This window comes from Sapajus apella, unplaced genomic scaffold (genome assembly GCF_009761245.1).
Source record: "Sapajus apella isolate SASKATOON/1434 unplaced genomic scaffold, GSC_monkey_1.0 scaffold17, whole genome shotgun sequence".
NCBI lineage: Eukaryota > Metazoa > Chordata > Mammalia > Primates > Cebidae > Sapajus > Sapajus apella.
This window is the reverse complement of record NW_022436957.1, coordinates 6,930,386-6,954,811: the sequence shown is the minus strand read 5'-3', so window position 1 is coordinate 6,954,811 and position 24,426 is coordinate 6,930,386. Positions and strand designations below refer to the sequence as shown.

At 39.0% G+C, this 24,426-nt stretch overlaps 1 protein-coding gene across 1 annotated transcript in view; it reads left to right on the top strand.

Annotated features, from left to right (window-relative positions):
* Window positions 1–24,426, top strand: part of ARHGAP6 (Rho GTPase activating protein 6) — a 539,651-nt gene that overhangs the window by 500,804 nt on the left and 14,421 nt on the right. The window contains exons 9-10 of the mRNA XM_032285896.1: window positions 5,740–5,919; window positions 18,176–18,273. Of these exons, the coding sequence (XP_032141787.1) occupies window positions 5,740–5,919; window positions 18,176–18,273 (278 nt within the window). The remainder of the gene's footprint in view (window positions 1–5,739; window positions 5,920–18,175; window positions 18,274–24,426) is intronic.

Genomic DNA, 24,426 nt, shown 5'->3' with positions numbered 1-24,426 from the left:
CCCTGACTAGTCAAGTCCCAGCTGTGCATGGAACCTGAGACAGTCTAAGATAAAAGAAGTACAGAAAGGAATTCAAAGAAAAAAATATCTGTACTGGGGTCTAGGTCAGGGTTTCTTGGCCTCTGCACTGTTGATATTTAGACCTAGGAATTCTTTGTCATGGGGCTGTCCTGTGCATTGTAAGATATTTACCAGCATCCCTGGCCTCTACCCACTAGATGCCAGTAGCAGTACATCTCCTCTCCCACCAAGTTATGACAACCAAAAATATCTCCAAACATTTCCAAGTCTCACCCCTGAGGGGAAGTGCTCAAAATCGCCCCTAGTTGAGCGCATTTGGTAGCTCTTTAATTCACTGACCATGTGTTGTTGAAAAATTATATTAACCTTCCTATACCTGGGTCTCCTCATCTGAACTTGGGAAATGAATATTCTTCAACCAGCCCTAAAGAATGGTTGAGAGACGTAGTATACTATGAGGAATATGAACTTATCCTGGTGACAGTGAATTTGTAGAAGGAAGCCAGGGTTTACAAGGGTTTCTAGACACTCTAGACCTAAACATTGCATCAAAATGAAAGACTAACAGCCAAAGATTACAGCAGCAGGAGAAATATAAGGAGAGCATTGCTTCCGTGAAATTGTTAGCAGTGACAGGAGATCAGGCAGCTCTCACAGCCATTGCAGACTGTGGTAAAGGCTACAAAGCAGTGAAGTACTGAGAGAGACAATGGGAAATCGGGCCATCTTCATAAAGTGCTGAATACCTCTGTGTGGGGCAGGTGGTTGATTCTTTTAAGCTGTGAATCCTTGGAGGGATTCAACAAACAGGTGATATAAACTGTGTTGTAGACTGGCTAGAGACAAAAAGGGAGTGAGTTAAGAGGCTTTTGTATCAATAGAAATATGGACAACAGCAATTCTTGTTATAAAAGATTCCATGTAAGAATAGCTTTGGGATTTGAATCATGCATGTCCTGAGCATTTACCTTAGGTTCCTCTAAACCAATGACTCTTGCTTAGACATTTTCTAATGACTTTCCTCAGGATACAGTGGTATGTAAGAAGTGGAGGAGGTGAGGACACATGGCAAATATAGAATTAGGGAATGCACTGCAGACTCATAGCAGACATTCAGAGAAGAAGTGATGAGCATGGGCCAGAAAAGTTAGGAATGGCTTCATGGAGGAGGTTGAATTTAAGATGTACTTCAAAGGGTGTGTAGGGATTGAATACATGGACCACATAAGCACAGCATTGGCATGGGAGTTAGCCACACCTCTTCTGTTAGAAGTCAAGGGAAGAAGGAGAGGATTAAGAGAAAAGTTGTTTATTATTTTTTAGTCGATTTGGCATGAGCAGGTAGAGAATATGGAAGGGGCAGACTGGAGTACAGCTAAATATTAAATTGTAAAATATGGTCAAAACAGCATTTTTCAACTTCTCTTACCTATTTTTAGTGTGTATTATCTATTTGTTAGGGTGCTGTTTTGGGGGATTGCAACATAGTTGAAACCTGATGCAGACTGTCAAAAAGCTTGAAGGTTCACACAGGTTTGGCCAGCACCTTGCTGCATGACTTGTCTTTATGAAAGAGAGGAAGAGGAAGGAAAACAGAGTTGGGATGGGGGATGGTCTTAGCTTTGTCATCTACAAAATGAACATAATATTTTCTCTTTGATAGGTGCTTAAAATTCAATGCATCATTAACTGGTGAGATCTTAAAGATGTCGAAAAGAAGGGCATGAGAAAAATTGTTGACCAGTCAATCAGTGCTTTTTTGGGAAAAAAAATAGCAGTATTTTATTGAATTGTGGTGTTTTGCTATCTTGTGTTTGTTTTGTTTTCTTCTATTTTGTTTAGTTTGCTATTTGCTTTGCTCCTTAGGGAAAAGAGAAATTCCCAAGTGTCAGAAACATTGCATTTCTTTAAGAAAGAATATAGCAAGAACCAAATTGAAACCTCCTGAGCAGTGGTTTTTCAGAGAGTTCAAGAAACCCCTAGCACTGCATGGAAAATGTGGTGTGAATATGCACTTGTTTGGGAGAGAGTCCATAGCTAGCATGGAGTTCTCAAACGGTCTATGAGGCAAAAAAGAAGTTACAAACCACCAGTGTAGGGCCATGATTCCTGATCTTTGAGGAGGTACATGCCTCTAGGAAATGGTAGGTTGGCTTTGGAACAACAAGACCTGTGCCTCACCTCACCCTCATCCAGCCCTGTTTTAAAGCTCATTTTCCCATTTCCCCATGCCATGGCTGAGTCTGCCAAGCAAGAGGAAACAGGAAGAGGTGTAGCAACAGGATGAAGAGAGTAGGGCTGCCCAGAGTGGGGTCATCAGCTTCTCTTCTTGCTGTTTAATCTCCTGGCTCTGGGCTTTGGGCATCACTTCCCTCATCTATAAAACAGGGACAACAGCAGCAGCTGCTTCTTAAGCTTATAGTGAGCAAGAATTGAAATGGCCCGTGGAAAGCCCCTAGCCTGGTGCCTGTACATGCCAGACTTTTAACACATATGAGCTATTCATACGAGGCTTAGAAATGATCTAGGATGTTTATTTAGTGAAGATAAAAGTTTTCTTGAATTGATAACTAATTTAAAAATGAAGTAATGGCCTGGCTCAAGTGCACATTGCATTACCTAGACACAGCCATATAGCACATACAAACATATGCTGAAACACATGGAGAAAAGGTAGCCATTGCCTGGGAGCAAGTCTCCTTTCCATGTTAAAAAACAATAAAACAAAACCCCAAAGCATTAACAAACCCCAGCAGCTTGGTCTGCAGCTGGAATCTGTGTGCAGTTTTACAGATGGGTTGTATTCCATTCCCAGAATAGCAACAGGAGAAGGAAAGAGCGGAAACAGAGCTCTAGATTGTCCTTGTACAAAACATTCTTTTAAAAGAAAACAAAATCTTCCATTTGTTCATGCTTAAAAAAAAAAAAAAGAAAACCCTACTATGACTTTAAAGGAGTAAGGGGAAACACTCCAAATACCTCTGAGTTCTAAAGGGAGGAATTTGAAAATGACACGTATTTTATTTTCACCTTAATCATGAATTTGCAGGAAAAGAAATGAAAAATAAAATGAAAACTTGTCAGATTTTATACCAGTGAAATAAAACAAAAATGACTGGACGATCCTACGTAAACAGCACTTTCTTTCAAATTCTCAGTGTTTACCACATGAAATAATTTCCCTTGGTGGCCATTCACCTGAAAACAGCCTCACCTTCTAAAAATAAGACAAGTTGTTTACCATGCTGGGATTGCAGGACAGGGCAGTCACCAGCTCATGGCTCCAGAGGATGAGAGTGGGGTTCATGGGGGCTTTGTCTCAACTATTCATCAGGACTCCTAAATTCTATGACAAGGTGTTTCTGAAAGGCTGTATAGATCTTCCCAGGCATAAAATCCCCATGAAGCAGGCACAGTTCCCATACTTATCCTAACTCTCAACTGATATTGACAAGAGAAATAAAAATTCACACAAACCAGTGGTTCTCAACCAGGAGTAATTTTACCACACAGGGGACATGCGACCATGTCTAGAGATAATTCTGGTTGTCACAACTGTACGCTGGGGGTAGGGGTGCTCCTGGTATCTAGTAGGCTGAGGCCAGGGGTGCTGTTCCACATCTGCAATGCACAGGACAGCCCCCACAGCAAAGAATGCTCTGGCCTTACATGTTATTTGTGCTGAGGTAGAGAAACCCTAGCCTAGAGAAACTTACTCAGACTCTCTCACCTGAAAAAAAGACAAGTAAGCAGAAAGAATGCTCACACACCTTTAAAAATGTTCATATTCCTTATTACAACAATGCAACTTGTATGAATTTACTCCTAAAAAGTGCTCACCCAAGCTCACAAAATATCTTTTCAAGGGTATTTTTGTACTATGGTTTACAATAACAAACAATTCAAGACAACATAAATGCCTATCAGTTGACTGGGATTAAAACACATCATGGTTTATTTGTGCAATGGGCTTCTATGGGCCAATGAAGACTGAAGACAGGATTTTTTTTTTTTTGTAGTGGAAAGATTATTGTAGCATATTGTTAAGAGACAGTGACCAAGTTACAAAATAACATATGGATGGGATCCCAGTTTTAAAGAAAAAAATTTCAGGTATACATGTATATATGTGCACAGGAAGACATAGGAATGGATGATTTGGGTCAGTGGTGGAATTATGGGCATTTATTTTTCTTTTTGCTTACCTGTACTTTCTAATTACTAATATATTGAACATAATTTTTTATACTTCGAGCTAAAAAATAGTTCCCTTCCTTCACCCTGTATTCCCCTTTAGTTTCCTGTATTTCTTCTTCCTCCTTCTCTGTGATATCTTTTGAAAAAAGTGTCTACATTCACTGTTTCCACCTCTGCAACTGTGGCTCATTCCTGCCACACCACTGACATGACTCTTATCTGGGACATCAGAACCATCAGAGAGTCCATTCTGGAGGGAAGGGTCATATCTCAATGACCCTCTGCCACAGCTCATGACTAACTTGAAACTCACCTATCATTTCTTCTAGGATACAGGTTTTTCTTATTCTAACTTCTCACCCATTCTTGACCTCCTTCATCAGCTGCTCCTTAAAGATGCTGGAGTCTCAGGAACCCCTTGTCAGCCCTTCATGTTCCTCATTTAACTTTCCATTTTTTCCTTTGTTTAAACACAAAAGCCTCACCCTCTGCATTATCCTCCTCACCCTTCATCCCCTCCATAATTTGGGAAGCTGCTCTTCATCCCTACTTCTTCCTTCCTAGTTCAGATGCTAGCTGCTGTAGCCTAGACTGTTGCAGTGTGTCCCAGGTAATCCTACTCCCTTGCATCCCCTATCCGCTGTTTCATAGATTGCTCTCCCTGAAATGCAAATTCCATCTCCATTCTGCTCTGTTCAGAATCCTCTTGCCCTTAGATGACAATTTGAACTCTTTGGTCTGACACACAAGGATCATCTTACCTGGCCCTTGCCTGCCTTTCCTGCAGAATCCCTACCACACTGAGTTTTCGGGGGCTCTGTGACATATTTTAAATGTTTCTGTCTTTGCATGTGTGGTGCTTTCTTCACTGTGAAATTGTCTCCTGCCCCAGATCCTTTGCTTTTCAGCCTAGCAAACTCTATTCTTTTGAGAGTTTGTGCAAATATTTCCACCTCTGTGGTGGTGATCCTGGGGCCTTTGGAATTGAGAGCTTTATAGTTTGCAATTATTACCTGTAAATGATAGGTTTATTTCCTCCCTAGAAGGAAAGCCATTTAAAATAAGGTCTATGTTGTGATCATTGCTAGAAAAGTTTTAAAATAATTATAGCATATGAAAAATGCCCAGCCTATGATAGGTGCTGAGTGAATGAATCAATGGCGATATTGTGGATTGATGAATGAAGGGATGGTTGAAGAAACAGATAGATGGATGGATGGGTGTCAATATTTCTTAAGTGCAAACAGGATAGAAATTTTATATAGTACTCATTTTACAATAAATGACTTAGAGTTACAAATTTTTACTCAATATGCTATTGAGATGACCATTGAACTATGAGCTTCAATGCAAGATATGAAAGCAAAAGGAAAATGGTGATGCTCTCCATGGATTGTGATAGAAATGATGGCATCCTTGCAGGATTATAAAAAATGAAGAAAAGGTTTCAGTGATTATTGAACCACCCAGTATTTTGAAAGGCAAACATAGCAACAGTCCTTGTGTTCTCTTCTCCCCTAGGTCACTGGGAATAAAATGACATCTCTAAACTTGGCTACCATATTTGGACCCAACCTGCTGCACAAGCAGAAGTCATCAGACAAAGAATTCTCAGTCCAGAGTTCAGCCAGGGCTGAGGAGAGCACGGCCATCATCGCTGTGGTGCAGAAGATGATTGAAAATTATGAAGCCCTGTTCATGGTAGGTAGCCCTTCTGTGGCAGAACATCACAACAAACTGCCTACTGGTTGCCTCTGGAGGCAGGATGAAACTCTAGCAGACCACTCTCTGGTATGTAGTGCTGCTCACTGAATTCATTTGAAGTCAGGCAGTTTCAGCAGGAGTAGAAATTTGCACAACTATAATGTCATTTTAAGTTTGTGATTCCATGTTTTAACAAACATGCCAAATTATAATTTTCATTTTGTCATCCTCTAAACCATGGTCACATTTTGGAGTCATTTAATTATAAAGCAGTGTCCTTGCTCAAGACATTAATAAAGCCCTTCTTTTTGGAATTCTGTGTCCCTCATGAATTCATGTATTCATAAGCATCTTCAGTGGCTTCACCTCCTCCAAGGTCAATCTTAACATTTTACCTCCTACATGAAGCTTCACCTGTCCTTCCTTTGTCCTTCCCATGCCACTTCTCTGTCCCTGAACTCCATTACTGTTCTTACTGATGTTTATCTTGCCCAACATTGTATATAGTCATTTATGCTCATTTCCCCTAGTAGAGTATAAATGCATTTAAAACAAGGGCTGCACCCTTGTTATCTCCTCTCCATATCCTCTGTATGCTTTTGGAAAGCCCTCCATCTGGCAGGCATTCAATAAATATTTTTTTGATTTGAATTGAATTACCAGTTCCTGTTTTCCTTCATAAAACTGCATTGCTTGCTACAACTTCCCTTGAAACATTAGAACAAATGCCAACTCTCTTCTATTTCTGTTCACCAATAATATTGCATGTCAAAATTTACAGGAACCTTCTTCATGTTTCTTCTCCCATTTCTCTTGTCAATTTGCAGGCACTATAAAGCCTACTTATTCCACTAGAGCCTTTTGTGCATCCTTTAATTAAGAATGATAGTTACCTCTTTTAAATCTCTCTAGTAATTTGTCTACACTTATCAATTGCTGTGTATTATATTTATGTCCATGCTTGTCTTATACCAATTATTTTTTATAAATTTGAGACCCAGCGTTTTAGAATATTTGCCCTCTGTGTCTTACCTATGTGATCGTGAGCAAGTAATTCACTACTCATTAAGCACCAATTCTAGCTTTAGAAATGAGAAATATACAAAGGTGATGTAATTCTCAGGGTGGTGACCAGAATTATTTGATATGTCAAAGTATTGTGCAAACTATAGTGGTTTATGTAAGTGTTAATTAATAATTATATTAATTGGGTAACACATGCTGCCTCAAACCTCAGTGCTTTAACACAGACATAAATATCTCTCTCACATAAAGTTTAATCAGATAATAGGTGGACAGCCTTCCAAGTGATGATTTAGGAATCCCAGCTCCTTGTATCTTGAGGCCCTGCCATTTTTTAGGGTTTTATGGATAACCCCAGAAAGGTCATCCATCTTGTCCACTCAGATCTCATTGGTCAGAACTTATGCACAAGCCACCCTTAACTTCAAAGGAAGCTGGGAAATGTATCCTGGTTGGAAGCCCAGGAGGAAGAGCAAATGGATTTACCACACCGAAAAGTTCACTGAGGTAGAATGGCATCTTTCTCTTGTTTGTATCTCTGAAACACTGTCCTAGGATTGCCCATGATAAGCTCTCAAAAAAAGGTTGAATTAATAATCGACTCTACATAAAATTTACACTTCAGCCAAAATCCTCATAATTAACGACATATTTGGATGAATCAAATGTCTGAACTTTTCAACATTTTCATCAAGTTTTAAGTCACGTATCTTCCTGCCAAGTAGTCTTGGCATTACTTCATGTTCTCTGGATTTTTTTTTTTAACAGAACAATACTTCTCGTCAATCTTAATTCTATTATCTAAGTAAAGTTCTCCTTTATATGAAGCCACAAACCATTGGGCATTTCTTTTCAACTCAGATACTAACAAAACTCTTCCTGGCTTCTTTGAAACTACAGCTGCTGCCATTTTAATTGTACCATCCCTCTTCTCTCCATTTCGTGCCACCTGAATTACTAAGAGCAGTATAAAAACATCAGTATTCTACCTTTTCCAGCTTTTCCCAAATCTGATCTTTGTTTGCCATTCTCTGTAGGGATTGATGTCAACATTCTCTCTTATTTTTGGTTGCCAGTTACAGTCTTTACTTCTCAAAGAGGCCTTTCCTGGCCACCTTGTATAAAATGCACCTCCCACCCCACCCCCCCACCGCACACATACATGCACGCATGCACACGTGCACACGCACCTTCACTCCCTATTTCCTTTCCCTGCTTTTTCCCCTTAGCACTCATCACTGTTAACATAGGGTTTTACAAATTTATCTTGTTTGTTTTATGTTAACTACATGACAGGACGATTTTTTTTGGTCCATTTCTATCTATAGTACTTTCTTTACTGCATTACCCCTGTGCCTACATGGTAGGAACATAATAAATATTGGTTGAATTAATGAATGGCTCAATGGTTCTTCTGTGAGATATGATTTCCATATTAAGTCTTACTCCTTATACGTATGAAAACATTTGGGCATGGAGAAATTAAGGATACCTTTCTTGTAATAAATTAACCATTTATGTAATCATTCTTGATCTCTTTAGAAGGATTATGGGACTCATGTATTAAGAAAAATAACAGCCAGCAGAGATGGCTCACACCTGTAATCCCAGCACTTTGGGAGACTGAGACAGGTGGATCACCTGAGGTTGGGAGTTTGAGACCAGCCTGACCAACATGGAGAAACCCCATCTCTGCTAAAAATTCAAAATTAGCCAGGCATGGTGACTCATGCCTATAATACCAGCTACTCAGGAGGCTGAGGCAGGAGAATCACTTAAACCTGAGAAGCCGAGGTTGCGGTGAGCCAAGATCACACCATTGCACCACCCCAGCCTGGGCAACAAGAGCAAAACTCTGTCTCCAAAAAAAAAAAAAAAAAAAAAGAGAGAGAGAGAGAGAAAGAAAGAAAAGAAAAATAACAGTGGAGTGGGAAGAAAAGGGAGACAATTATCTCAAGTCTGGGTCTATGAAAAGAAACTGACTTCTGGGACCAGAAAATTTTACTATAGTCCTATCTCTGGTATATATTAGCTATATAACCTCATCTTTCATTTCTATTTTTTTAGTTATCAAAAAACTAGAGTTGAATGAATGATAGCCAGAATCCTTTCTAGTTCTAAAATCTGCATGGTTCTATGCCCTAGCACTGACTTCCCCACCTTCCTTTTTATAAAACACAGAAGAAAATTAATCTGATCACATTTTAGATTCTCTTGGCATATTTGGCAGTTTAGAATCTAGTTGGCTGTACCAAGGCTGGTGGTTGGTCAGCAAAGCTGATCTGCATGGGTGAACACAAATGTAATCGTGTATGTAACTATTTTGTTTTGTTTTGCTTTGCTTTTTAAAGAAGCTTTCAGAATTATTATAATTCCAAACAAGGAAGGATTAAGCTAGTCAGGGCTTGATGGTTAAAAGTAGCAATTGTGCAGTTTCACAGTCCTTGGGTTTAGGAGCTCCAAAAGGGAGGTCTTTACTTCCATTAGCATTAGAAAGGAAGTCTTGTTAGGAGAGGTAGCTATACGCTTGTACTGGAAGGCAGAACAGACCTGGAGGCAGTGACTCCATAGAAGAACCGGTGGAAGGAATATAGAAGCTCACAGAGGCCTGGCAGGGACCCAAAATTTGTTGTGAATGTTCTAATGGCCTTCATTTCCTGATGCCGAGACTGCCTCTCCCAAGTGGCCACTATCTGAGTTAATGGGAAATGGCAGAAAAGAACCTGGGTTTGTCCTGTAATACAGAAGAGGCACCTATATGCAGAGGTTGACACACAATTTAAGAGTCTGGCTAGGACAGTCTTTTAAATTGATTGTTTGATTTTCAGGTACTGGTTTGGAAATCCTTGAGCTGGAAATATATCATAATAGCAGACACCATGACCACTCTATCAAAATACCAAGGCAGTAATTATAATAGTGGTTCTCAAACTTGAGTGTGCAGCAGGGTTGCAAGGAAACTTAGACATTCAGATTCCTAGAATGCAGTCCAGAGAATCAGATTGAGCAGCACTGGGATGGAGCTCAGCAATCTGCACTTTCTAGTGAACACCTCCATGGAGTTCTGGTAGTTTCCTAACCACAGCTTTGGAAACCAAATCTTAGGAAACACTGGTAAGGTAGAAAGACCATGTGCATTGGAATGAGCTACCAAAATTCAAATCCCTGATCAGCCACTTATTTGCTATGCAATCTTGGGCCCCCCCACACTTAACTTCCCTAGCCAAAAGATGAAATGACATGACCTAATTTACAGGGTTGTTATAAGAATTAGAAATGACATTTTAAGGCACCAAGGACAGAATTAACATATACTAGGCACTAAAAAACGATTTCTGCTATGATTACATTAAAGTGATAAGGTGCCTGCTCCATCAAAGCATGTTTGGATGTCTTCTTGGAAATCAAGCCCACTCTGCCCACACTGTGTATAATGCTGTGAACCGCTCCAAGACATATATACTCCCAGGTCCTTACTCTGCTCTTCTTTTTATTCTATAGAATTTACTACCTTTTAACCCACAATATAATTTACTTATTTATTATGGTTATTGAAACCTAATAGAATACAAACCTTATAAAGGCAGGGATTTTTGTTTGTTCTATTCCCTAACATTCACATCACCTAGAAAGTACATGGCAAAAGATAGGTACTCAGTAATTATTTGTTGAATAAATACTGCAATTCTCTATTACTAGAAAAAAAAATGTATTTTTGTTGTTGTTTGGATTTTTTCCAGTGTCCATACTGCTTATATTCCCTTACTTTTAAATCATGACGCTCCATTTCCAATATCAACACCTATTAAAAACTGGCTAACATAAAATGATACTCTGTGAGAGCACTGGAAATCAAAGAATCATGAATATCTAGACAAAGTCATTGGTATTATCCTAACCAGAAAGCTCTCACTGACTAAATCACTGACATACGAATTGTTCTGAAAATTGTTGCTACTGTAATTAATATTGGGAATTCCAGAGAAAACTCATCATTGCTCTTGGGATTAGTAAGAACTTCAGAGCAGAATGGAGAAAACTGTTAGCTTCTTCCAAGGGCTGATATTATGCTATTCTTACTAGGGCTTCTTAGAAGAGGTGCAAAAACGAGAAGGCACCGCCCTTGCAAGCTGATGAAAAGTCCGGAGTGCAGTGGAGACGTGGGAAAGCCAGTGTGTTCCCACCCCAGTGAGCTGTCAGCCTGAACTAGGGACCAGCTCCGTGCACGTGGGAAATTTCAAATGAGCACTACTGGGAGCAAGGGTCAGAGGCTGTGATGAGGATTCCAAGTCAGAAGCCAAGCTTTGCTTTGTGTTCTCTTCATTCCCCGATGCAAATTGCATTTTCTTAAAGCCTCTTTGCACGCCAAGTCAAAGAGTCAAGCATTCATCCAGGTCATCAAGCAAGAAACCACCCCTCCCAATATATATACATAATTATATCTGATTTCTAGTTCCTTTTCTATATAGCACAAATACCACCATTTATGTGCCAGGGATGGGCTAGTCATTATGTACATCATCGGCTTTTTTAAAATCTCACTACCATTTCATGAGGAGTAAGCTAAGTTCGTTTGCCCAACTAAATGAATTATTTCTACAGCCTGATGCCTCCTCACACAAAAGAAGAGGCACTTTGATGTGGCATCTCAGATATGGAGTCCATTTGCAGGGAAAGAATAATATATTTTAGTCCATCTGAAAATGAGGAATGAAGACCTTTAACAGCAGTAATACTGCGGGACTAATCATAGCACCCCCTGATGTTCATGCCAGCAGATGGCTTCAGGAGCCAGCACATGTTACTGCTATAGCCTGCTCACCTCGTCCCTGTCTGCAAACACAGAACACGTGTACAGTTGGTGTCCCACAAAGGTGGAAGGAAGCAGAATCAAATTATGCCTGAACCTTTTCCACCTCCTTTAGCCCGTTGCCATGGAGCAAAGAATGCTGATTTCTTTCATCTTTGCTTGAATCGTCCTCCAACATCATTCCACGAGCCCTGGACTCTTCCACTGTATTTGTTCACTAACGTACTTCAATTGCCAAAACACGCTGCCTGGCATGCATCAAGCACTTAAGAAATATTTGCTGAATTTAATGCATCTTGACCCTCCAGTGCACTCTGATCCCCTTAAATTATTAAACCACCTGTCACAACAGAACCACACCAAAGATTCTAAGCTAGGCCTGTCCTTGTTTGAGCTTTTGCTCCCATAAACAGCCAAAGTGATTTCTTTTAGTGTGTTTGTTAACTATAAAATGCCATCATGATTTCCAGTGATATTTACTTTTGCTGGGTTTTAAATGCCAAAGCATCCTTCTTGCTCAACTGCAAAGTGGTGGATTGATGTGGAACGCCCAGTGACAAGTGCAGTAGGGCTGGGTCCTGGGAATAGCTCTTCAAAAAGCCCTTAATGGTTTATTGAGGTGATTTAGTAAATGGAGAAACTTGTACCATTTTTCTCTCTCAGTGGTTTATGGAATAAACTACCTCATAGCAATTATACCCTAGGCAATAATTCAAGGTTTCATTTTTAATTTGATCGGGTAGATTTTAATTGTGACAGTTTTATTCTTTCATATGTGCAGTGTTTACATTTTTTTTTCTCTGAAGCAGGAGAGGCCAAAGTTCTTTTGATTTTTGGAATAGCATTATGCTTTGAAGGAACTCATTAAAATCTAAGGAGTTGAGTCTCCAGATAAATACAACCATAAATGGTACCCTTAGAAAATATCTAGAATTGCTACATGGTTGACTAAAACCCAGTAGAGATTTTGATGTGAAACAATAAATTGTAAATGAAGAATCACTTTGGGCTGGGTTTTGTTTCCTCTTTTTAACATGCAGAATTGCTTTTTTTTTAAATGTAATATGTCTTTCACTGTCCTTCTCCTTAGTACCCATTTTGCTATATACAAAAATCCCAGAAGCAGAAAATGAACATTGTTTAATTATTGAGCTATCTTTTTCAGTTTTGGAGTTTTTGTATTGATAAGAAAAATAGCGGCCAGGCATGGTGGCTCACGCTTGTAATCCAAGCACTTTGGAGGCCAAGGCGGGCAGATCACTTGAGGTCGGGAGTTCAAGACCAGCCTGACCAACATAGTGAAACCCTGTTTTGAAAAAAAAAAAAAAAAAAAAAGAAAAAGAAAAAGAAAAATAGCTTAAGAACATAGAAAAATTCTGATGATACTCAGTTGGGAAAGAAAATGTATTTTCCCACTCTAGAAATGAATAGCAATAAGATTGTGCTGCAGCATGACATTGGTACCACTGATAAGTACAGAGAAACATCTAGACAAGGGCAACCTAACACATGCAGACCATGATTCTGGGTGATTTTAGATTATTATTATTTTTAGCCATTTCAGCAAACCACCATGGCACATGTATACCTATGTAACAAAGCTGCATGATCTGCACATGTACCCCAGAACTTAAAGTATAATTTTTTTAAAAGCTATCTTATTGCTAGATCTCTTTGCAATTGGTAATCTATTTTCAAAATTTTTTTAGCCCTTTTGATTCCCATAATACCCCCATTAAGGAAATGAATATGCACATGTTTTCATATGTGGGAACAGAATCCTAAAGAAGGTGATTGATGTGTCCAAGTTTATATTAATTATAAATAGCAGAGCCCAAACTGGACTTCAGGGGCTGTTGCCTCAGATTTTTTTTTTTTTTACAGCATCCTAATTTCTGCAAAAGTATGCTTAAGTCAGTGTTCTACCTGGATATTTCTTTCTTACTTATTTCAAGCTGCTGTTTCCTATCAGTTTATTTACCTTTTATTTCCCCAATAGGTACCTAAATTAATAGAGAAAAAAATGTTCATCCAATTTAACTGAGCCAGTAGTTTGAAATTTTTATTAAATGTTAGGAAATGAAATATTTGATTATAGCCAAAAATTAGAGGAATTATAGGAAAACAGTACTGGCTGCTGTTGTATGAACATTGGAAAATCAGTTCCAGGCATCATTTCAAATTTCTTACCTCATTTTCCCACTGACCCCAATTTTCTGAACCATTCCTTTATTTTTTTAAATGTGGTTTAATCACATAAATTTTGAAGCTGCCTTAAATCATTCTGTAGCAAAATGGATTATAAATAAATTAATGAATTATATACATTGTAGTCAATTTTGCATAATACATAGGAAAATATTATCTGCCTTCCTGTAATACAGGAAGGAAATGCTGGGGAAGATGCAGTTTTAAATAGGATGGTCAGGTCCCAGATATATGAAGTTTAAACTATATCTTTTTATTTATTTGTAAATAGTATCTCCAAGCCAAAATGGTACCATGGGCCTTTTAAAAGGAAATGATAGATTTATAACTGTCACCTTTTCAATTTGCATTTGTTACCAAGTGAGTGTCATACATGCTACATAAAAGAGACCTCAATAATTATGATTGCTTGAGAGTCAAGTCTAGTTGAATGAGGAAAACCTCTGAATTGCAAACTAGCTTAACAAAAATGTATGGAAAGTTACTTTTTAAGTAATGATACTTTCTGAAACTTATGCTAATAATGCATCCAAGTTGATAATTTATCTTAGACATACCACATACTCTCAAAGAATTAATATTGTCATGTTTGCAGCACTCTGAAGGGCTTGCACTCTAATTGTTTATTCTTTCAATCCAAATGGGAATGGATTCATGCTTGGAGCAAAAATTTTTATTACATGTCTAAGCCTAGCAAATTTTAAATTAAACTAACTGGAAGGAAATACAAGTACTTTTCCTAATTTGTTTATGGAAGTTTCATCTAAAAAAGAGATCGGGATATACATTTTTGTCCTACATTATTTTTTGCTTTGCTGTTCATTAATAAAAAAAGAGTTCTCTTTCTTCTCATTTTCACTCCTTAGGTGTTACCTTTTTAAAAAAACTGTTATAACAGCAGATGGCTGTTTAATAATGATCTTTGAAAAAAATACAGTAAAAATGATGTCTTTCTGTTTACTTTACTTTATACAGTAAGAGAATAGATAATCTCACCCTCAACCGAAATGTCCTGCCCTTTCTCTTCTCTCCCCTTTCATTCCAGGCCACTGCAGCTGGTCACTGGGCTTTAAATACCGTCTATATGTGTCTCTTAAATGTCTATGTCCAACCCAGACCTCTCCTATGAACTCTGAATCCTTATTGCCAACTATCTACAAGATATCTCCTTCATTTGGATGTCTTGTGACCTCTCAACATTATCATATCAAAACTACACTCCAAAACTTGACCCCCAAACTTATCCTCCTGCAGCTTCTCCAAACTGGTCAACAGCAACTCTATCTTTCTAGTTGTCTAGGCCCAAGCATTGAGGTCATCTTTTCTTCTCCCTTTCCCTCTCTTCTCCCTCTCTCCATCCAATGAATTAATTCTATCACCTTTGTCTTCACTATCTCCATGGTGGAAATATTTTTTATCATCTCACCGTCCTAGTTCAGGACCCACCATCTTATCTGGATAGATCAGCAGCGCCTCTCTGCTCTCCTTGCTTTATCTCTTCCTCCACGTATTCTATGCTGAACTCAGCAGCCAGAGTGAGGATGCTTCATGTTAGTCATCTGTTCAAAATCTCCAGTGGATCCCCACCCACCTTAAGTAAGAGCAGAAGTCCTTATCATGACCCATAAGACTCTGTGAGATCAGGTCCTGGCCCCATGACTCCTTCCTACCACCTACCTCCTTTCCTGCTCTTTTCCAGCCTCACAGGCCTCCTCATCACTCTTGACTCAAGACCTTTATCATTGGTTTTTTCCCTTCCTTTTACCTGGAACAATTTTCTCCAACTCCTTTATCAATTTCAGTTTTCTGCTAAAATGTCAGCATCTCTAGAACCTGACCATCCTATTTAAAACTGCGACTTCCCTAGCATTTCCCATTGCCTCTTTTTGCCTTGTGTTTCTCTCTCTTTTCCTTGTATATTTAATGCCTGTCTTTCCGTGTTTGTTCTCAGCTTCATGAAGACAAGGATTCTTGTCTGTTTGGTTTGTAACTGAATTCCCAGCATCTAGTACCTGGCACTTAGGAAGCATTCACTCAACATTTATGCAATGAATGAAAGGAAGGGAGGGAGGAGAAAACCCAAGGAAGAAGCACAGTGGTACTGAAGTAGAGCTTGTGTGGGATGACTGCTAGGGGAGAAGATGGGAATGACAGATTGAGGAGAGCAAGCAAGTGGATGGCTTCAGCATGGGGATAAAAAGAGTTTCTAGTAAGTGAGTATGTTGACCACAGCATTCTTTCAAACACATAGAGAAGAAATATGATGCACATGTTGAGGAAATAGCACACAAATTAGCAAGCTGTTGTATCAAAGGTTCATCAAGTACGTATTTTTCTTTGCAATGAAAAACTCAAACTAACTTAATTTGAAGGCTCACATAGCTGAACAATCCACAAGAAAATATGGCTTCATACATAGTTTGTCCCAGGACTTAAATGATATCAAGACATCCCTTTTTTCTCTCTCCAGTACTTGGTATTGTTTGCTCAATTGTCGGCACAATCATCAGGCCTCATATGGATACAAGCCCTGTATCCTCTCTTAGAAGTCTCAGGGAAATCCTCCAGACTTTTCATTGCCTCTGATGGAGTCGCATGCCCATTGCTCAGGGAACTATGATAATCTGGGAATGGAATGCTCAATAGACTTAGACTAGGATGTGCACTTCACCCTTGAGCTAAGGGTTGGGTAGCAGTTGGTTTTCCAGAGGGAACTTGTGGTATAACTGTCATAAGAGGAGGGAAATTGAGGCTTTTATGACTAACAGATGACCACTACAAAAGGGCTAATGAGGACTTGAACTTAGGTCACTGTAGTTGCAGTGGAAAAGAGCGATAAAAAGTAACAGAGATGAAGTCTAGTAGGCCTCCTGGCTCTGAATGGAGAGGAGAGGGGATGCAGAGAGGCGTTAGTACAACTCTGAGATCTTGAGCTTGTGAGATTAGAAGTTAGCAATGTCATTAATGAAGATTCACGATGAAGTAGGAGGAACAGATTTCTAAGAGATGGAATGCATTTCCTTGCTTTCTCATCCCTGTTTTTATTAATAAAATTGTTTCCAGATTCTCAGAGCCCAAGAACCATAGAGTTCTGCAAGAAGCAAGAAGCAAATTCTTCCACCAACCACTTATTTTCAGAAGACTTGTCCCTGCGGTTTTAAAAAGTCTTCTCTCTGAGCTCATAAGTGAGAGAATCAGACTGAAATTTTATTTTCTCTCAATAGTTTGAGTTTCCTTTGGTTGAGCTATCAGCTTCTATGGAATAAGAAACCACAAGTCAGAGCTGGGTTCAATTATCTCTTATAGAACATTTCCACACAGATGACTTAGGGTTGTGAGGCTGTCTTCTAATGTACTGTGGATGGATTAGGCTTAGAGAAAACATATGATGCTCATCTATAGAACTCTAGTGGATGCCTAACAAATTACAAAGTGAGAAACTTTTCATTGTTGATGGGCCAGGTGCAAGAAAGGAGTGAAGGCAGGCACTGAATAACAGTGACATATGCAAATGTAGTAGCCGGTGATTTTTTGAGTATTTACCATTGACCAAGCACTGCTTTAAAGTCTCAACATATAATAAGTCATTTAATCACCACAGCAATGCTTCATGGCGAGTACTATTGTTATCCCCATTTTACACATGAGGAAACTGAGATCTAGGAAGATTCTTGTCGATGTACCTTGTCAAGGGTCCTACAGCTAGTGAACTGGTATGGCTGGGATTCAAACCCAAGCAGTCTGACTCAAGGGCCTGCCCTCTTAATAAACTGATCAGATATTCCAGAACTGCCCAATACAGTCATCATTTATACCTGTTGTCTTGGCATAATTATAAATGTGAACTCTAGAAAGTGTCCCCATTTGGGCAATAAATTATGAACACTATTTCTCTTAACCATGATATTTTCCTTATTCAAAACCAAGAAAATCTAGCCTAAGCAATAAAGGCATCCAAGTGGTTCAGTTGTATCTCCAGGCATATGAGGGGCGAGATTTTGGATTGAATATGACTATTTGATAGTCATCCAGTTGGTCCTAAGAATTAAAGCAGCTCTATGGGTTGGCATATGTTTGGTTTTAACCAGCAAATCACTCTGCTCTCTTGCAACTTTTAGGGCTCTGTTTTATGCTACAGTAAAGTTGTCAGTGACCATATTTTGCCTATTTCTGGAATGGTTTTATTTATACATCAACATTTGTCTCCTCCAGGTTCCCCCAGATCTCCAGAATGAAGTGCTGATCAGCCTGTTAGAGACCGATCCTGATGTTGTGGACTATTTACTCAGAAGAAAAGCTTCCCAATCATCGTGAGTATGCCAGTTTTCCATCTTCTAAAGCCACATTGGAGATTTCTATTTCCATTTCTGAGAAATTGGAAAGGTTTACACAACTACATGCAGAATGACCTGAATTGGAATTTTGGCAACTTTCTGGCAATTCTGATCAGTCCATCTAACCAGAAAATTCTTCAGTCCCACCAATCCACTTACCGAATTAGACACCCCTTTACAAGACTTTGTTTCATTTTCAGCTTTCTCTGGCCTTAAAGGTCCCTTTGACTGTGTTTACAAGGAAAAAGCACTAAATCATTGGCAAGAGACTATAACGCATATCAGTGATTCTACGTCTAGAATTCTGATAAGCATGTGTAGAGGCCCTTAAGGCTGTGCCTGGATGCATCTTACTTATACAGCTTTACCAGTGGGAATAACCCATCATCAAACCACAAGACAGACCTTAGCAGAGGCCTAGGTGCCCATTTGAAATTACAGGTGTACACCCTCTTGGCTCTCCCATATTTTTATAGCTAGTATTATTTTGATAAAAATGCATATGGGTCTCTACATGCACTCATGTTTGCAATGAGTAAAATGCAAGCCATGCTTTAGGCTATGGCTTGCTGCCATCGTTTGCCCCCAAAGGAGGAGCACAGAATTTTTTTATTAGCCAGATTTATGGTTACTTCCAGTCTTTGCTGCAGAGGCAGAGGGTGTGGGGATGCTGAGCATTTGGCATAACTAGTTAAGGGCAAAATATAGCATCATTAACCAGGAATAGTATCACCACCATGACACCAAATCATAAATTTGTGACAGGAAAAGTTGTTGCTATGCTCTTATAAAATTATCACTTGTGTTATACTTGTAATCTACTGAATTTCAACAATTCTAAGACATGTTTCTCCCATGTCCTATCATCTCTGAAATTTAAACTAATCTTATAACCAATGACAAGCTCCTAATGTAATGCATAGCATTTTTTCTTAGTCATATAAAATAATGATATGCCTTGGCCGGGTGCAATGGCTCGTGCCTGCAATCCCAGCACTTTGGCAGGCCAAAGTGGGCAGATCACCTCAGGTCAGGAATTCAAGGCCAGCTTGGCCAACGTGTTGAAATCCCATCTCTACCAAAAATACAAAAATTAGCTAGGTATGGTGGTAAGCGCCTGTAATCCCAGCTACTCGGGAGGCTGAGATGGAAGAATCACTTGAACTCAGGAGACGGAGGTTGCAGTGAGCAGAGATCGCACCACTGCCCTCCAAGCCTGGGTGACTAAGCGAGACTTTGTCTCATAATAAAAATATACACAAATAAATAAAATGGCACATCTTAATTGATGGTCTCTTATAAACAGTAACACATGTTAAGTTATTCCTATATATTGGTGTTAAATTTGATAAATTAATTTTCACTTATGATTATTTCAGATACTTAAAAAATTATATTATTTAGAGAAATTTGGTGAAAAGGAATTCCACGTTGTTCAGCCTCCCTCTTTCCCAGGTCATTACATTGATAGCACAGCTACATTCAGCTTCACTCCATTTCCAGCTTAGCAGGGAAGATCTTTTAATTGGATTATCCTTTTAGACATACTTTAAAAAATCTATGCCTGTGCCAATCATTATCAGACCAAATTCTGATTCAAATGAGACTAAATTCTGATCAAATAAGAACATATTCTGTGAAAGTAAGGCCTGGATTCAAGTCCGAAGAGCCATGAGTGAATAAAATTATATTCAAATTGTGTAGATGAGCTAGTATTTTATGGTCTTGCTTTTCATATTAGAGAATTAGGCTTACATTTAAATTTTTCCTAGATTTCTAACCCTCATCAAGGTATAAGTTCTAAATTATTAACAAATGGCTTTTCTTTTCAGCAGATCATGCACCACCATAATTTTAATGAACTCATTTATTGCCCTCCCTTGTGCAGAAACAGATATGGTGGCATTTCTATTTATGAGCCCCTCATTAAACCGCACTTATAACATATGGTTGATACTGTGTGGGAAAGCTACAAAACACACATTTTTGAAGAAAACCACTGATTTTTGCCTGGCCAAATTTCTACTTTTGTGTGGCATTATTGGACAAATATTATACTTTAAAGAAGAGTTGATAGAAGTTATTTTTACATGGTTTTCAAATATGCTCTTTGCATATAAAGGCCATGGTAAAAAAGCAAACTCTCTCTTCTATTAGGAAAAGGAAGAACCATGTAAGCCCATCCCAAGCTGTATAATTATCCAGCCCCTTCTGTTCCCTTTCTGTAAGAGTGAGAAGTAGAATTGTAAGGTGTAGGTGAGAAGACGCCAGACCAAGATCTTAGGTGAGTGTCAGGGCTTCCAAGAAAAGAAGAGTGAGCCCACAGGAGCTCTGCGTATGCCAGGGGCTACCATTATCAGTGAACAGAAAACCTTGGGAGAAGACTTACTTAGAAGGAGAACATAGTATTTGGTTTTTGTGTTCCTCTACATACAAGCCAAGGAACAGCCCAGAAGGCTGATAATGATGTCGTGAAGTAAAAATGCATACATTAATAAATGAATATTTACCTTTAGTAGCCCTTTGAGGCTTGAGATTCCTACCCCTCCAGCTGTCTGGGTTCAAGTGATTCTCCTGCCTTAGCCTCCCTAGTAGCTGGGATTACAAGTTTGAACCACCACAGCCGGCTAATTTTTGTATTTTTAGTAGAGACAGGATTTCACTATGCTGGTCAGGTCTCGAACTCCTGACCTTGTGATCTGCCCACTTCAACCTCCCAAAGTAGATAGTGCTTTTGTGCTTTAAACTCACTCACTCATTCTTCCCAAACTTTGCTATGCATAGGTATCACCAGAAGATCTTGTTAAAATGCTCTCTGAATCAGTAGGACTCAGGGAGGTAGTCTATGTATCTGAATTTCTAACAAGCTCCCAAGTGAGGCTGATGCTACTGGTCCATGATCCATACTTTGAGTTTAAAAAGCTTAAAATATCAAAGCATATTATTGCCTTTAAGAGCTTTCGTATTTGTTGAGGAGGCTTCCAAGGGTAGAATACAAAACAATAGGTGCTGGCTCTCTGGCTCACAGGCTCACTAGCCCCTTGGAATAACCTGGGAGATTGAAGAACAACTATGCCTGGGCCACCCCTCAGAGATTCTGGTTCATTTTCATAGGATGCAATCTGGACATTGGGACTTTTTTTAAGTTCCTTGCGCAATTCTAATGAGCAACCAGGGTTAAGAACCTCTAGCTTAGATCCACCACATTGGATGTCACAAATTTACTATCACATGGGAGTTTGAGTGGGGTGATTTTTGACACTAAAAAGGCATCCTTGTGTTGACAAAGGAAGGGAACCAATGCTCCAGACCATGAATCTATTTGGAGCTTGGAGAAGAAAAAGAGGTGTGATTTGAAGTCTCAGAGATGGCTTCTGAGAAGAGGAAGGAATGGCAGTGAACTTTGAAGACTGCGGAATATATAAACAGGCCTGGATATTTGGGGAGCTTTGAAAGGGACCTGAACATAACAGTAAATATGTTGGCTAGCTGGGGGCACAATAAAGAGGCTGGCCAGCACTAAGGGAGAAGCCCTTAAATGGCAGGCTGATAATTGGTGCTTAAGTCAAGAAGCAGTGACAACAGATTACTGTAAAGCTAAATTATAGTAAATTACAGTACCCCAAACTGCCAGATGGTCCTGCCTGCATTGGCAAGTCAATTATCCATCAGTAACACATGTTTTTATAGTCAGTTATCTGTCAATAACACACGCTTGTGTAGTTTAATAAACTGGTTACCGTTTCAGACACAGAGCCAGATTGCCTGAGTCTGAATTCCATTTCTATTCGTATTAGATGTGCGGTCTTGGGTATAATAGTTAAGAGTTAATCAATCTTTTGCGCATGCACACTCTTTCTCTCTCATGCGCACTCGCTATTTCTCTCTCATACGCGCGGGCTCTCTCTCTCTCTCCAGTTTCCTCATCTGTAAACTAGAGATAAAGAGTAGCACCAATTTGAATACAGAATTATGCTCTTAGAATATAGTCTAGTTTATAATTAATGCTTAATAAATGTTAACAGTTACTCTCTGGTTACTTCAAACTTCACCAATTTATTTATTTATAACTACTTACCAAAGGTTTGGGCATCACTAGATTCTACTTTGATTTTCATGAGATAGCAACCTCCCAGGCAATATGACACAAAATAAAACCCATTCACTTTAAGTTGTGACATTGTGTCTAAAAGCAAAGCCTTGTATTTGATTCTAACCCTTCAATTTTTTTTTTTCCTGAAGCTTCTATTCTCTGCCACCAGTTCACATACCTAAATAAAGCTTTATATTCCTGTAAGTCCAAGTGGAAACTGCACAAGATTTTATTTGGAGGGGAAAAGAAACAAGTTTTCAAAAGAGTATAAAAACAAGAACAAGAAAATATTTATTATAATTTCTGTTTTGAAAGAGCAAACATTTAGTGATATTTGGGAATTTAATGTTTTGATTTGAGTTTTTCACTTCTTTATGCAACATTGGTATTGGAGGAGTTAAAGGATAATTCCTTGTTTCTTCTCATGCTTGTCTGCTTAAATGTTTGGCTTCAACCAAAATGGGATGCCAGAGGGAGATTAGAAGAGATTTTTATGACTAAGAATGCAAGACCAGGAGTTTGTGACCAGCCTGGTCATCATAGCAAGATCTTGTCTCTATGAAAGAAAAATTTAAAAATTACCTGGGCATGGTGGCTTATGCCTGTACTCCCAGCTACTCAGGAGGCTGAGGTGGGAGGATTGCCTGAGCCCAGGATTTTGTGGCTGCAGTGAGCCAAGACTGTGCCATTGCACTCCGACCTGGGCGACAGAGAACCTTGTCTCTAGAAAAAAAGAAAACCAGACTTTCATTTAAAAAAAAAAAATATATATATATATATGTATATACACACACACACACACACACACACATATATACATATAATGCCCCTGCTTCCCCCCAATACACACACTCCATTCAAGAAAGCCTTTCCAGCCAGTTTTAGAAATATTTATATATTATATATTATATATATATGTATATATGTGTGTATATATATATATATATATGCCAGGCACGGTGGCTCATGCCTGTAATCCCAGCACTTTGGGATGCCGAGGCAGGCAGATCATGAGGTCAGGAGTTCAAGACCAGCCTAAACAACATGGTGAAACCCCATGTCTACTGAAAATACAAAAAGTAGCCAGCCGTGGTGGCAAGTGCCTGTAATCTCAGCTACTCAGGAGGCTGAGGCAGGAGAATTGCTTGAACCCGGGAGGCGGACGTTGTGGTGAGCTGAGAGTGCGCCATTGCACTCCAGCCTGGGTGACAGAGCAGAGACTCAGTCTCAAAAAAAAAAAAATATATATATATACACACACACACACACACACACACACACACACACACACACACACTTGTTAGGTATATTTACTAGCATTATATATGCTCTTTTCTTCAAAGGTACTTAAAACAGTTCCCCTACCCTTTGATTTAAGGATGTGAGGAAATGGGGGATAAGAATGGAAGGTTAATCAAACAAGACAGCATATGTTGAATGTGGGTATTTGCAGTATAACAAGAGAATCACAGTAGGACTGGGACTTAGTGAGAGAGGCAAGTGAGACACTTGCCTAGACACAGATATTAAGGGGATGCTGGGAAACTCAGCCATCAAACTTGATTATATTGCCATGTAATATTCTTTTTAAAATCCAAGCTAATGCCAAAAATGTTTAATGAAGAAAATATCAAAAATTTAAAAATACTAGCCATGCTTAGTCATAGTAGAACCTGAAGCAAAAGGTAAAATATGTGCTGCTGCCTTAAACGGATGCAACTTATAAGTCATATTTTATGATTTTTATTTTTTGAAACAGTGTCTCGCTCTGTTACCCAGGCTGGAGTGCAGTGGCCCCACCATGGTTCACTGCAGCCTCAACTGCCTGGGCTCAAGCAATCTTCTGTCTCAGCTCCCAAAGCAAGATTTTCAAAATCTACTTTGTTTATCTTGGTTCCAACTGAGAGAATTGCTATGTTTGACAGTTTATCTGGACCAAGTGACAATATTAAATAAATTTTAATTAATTAACCTGGAATAAAATAATAAGGAAATTCTGTTAGGGCATCAATAAAACATTTAAATTTAATATAAAT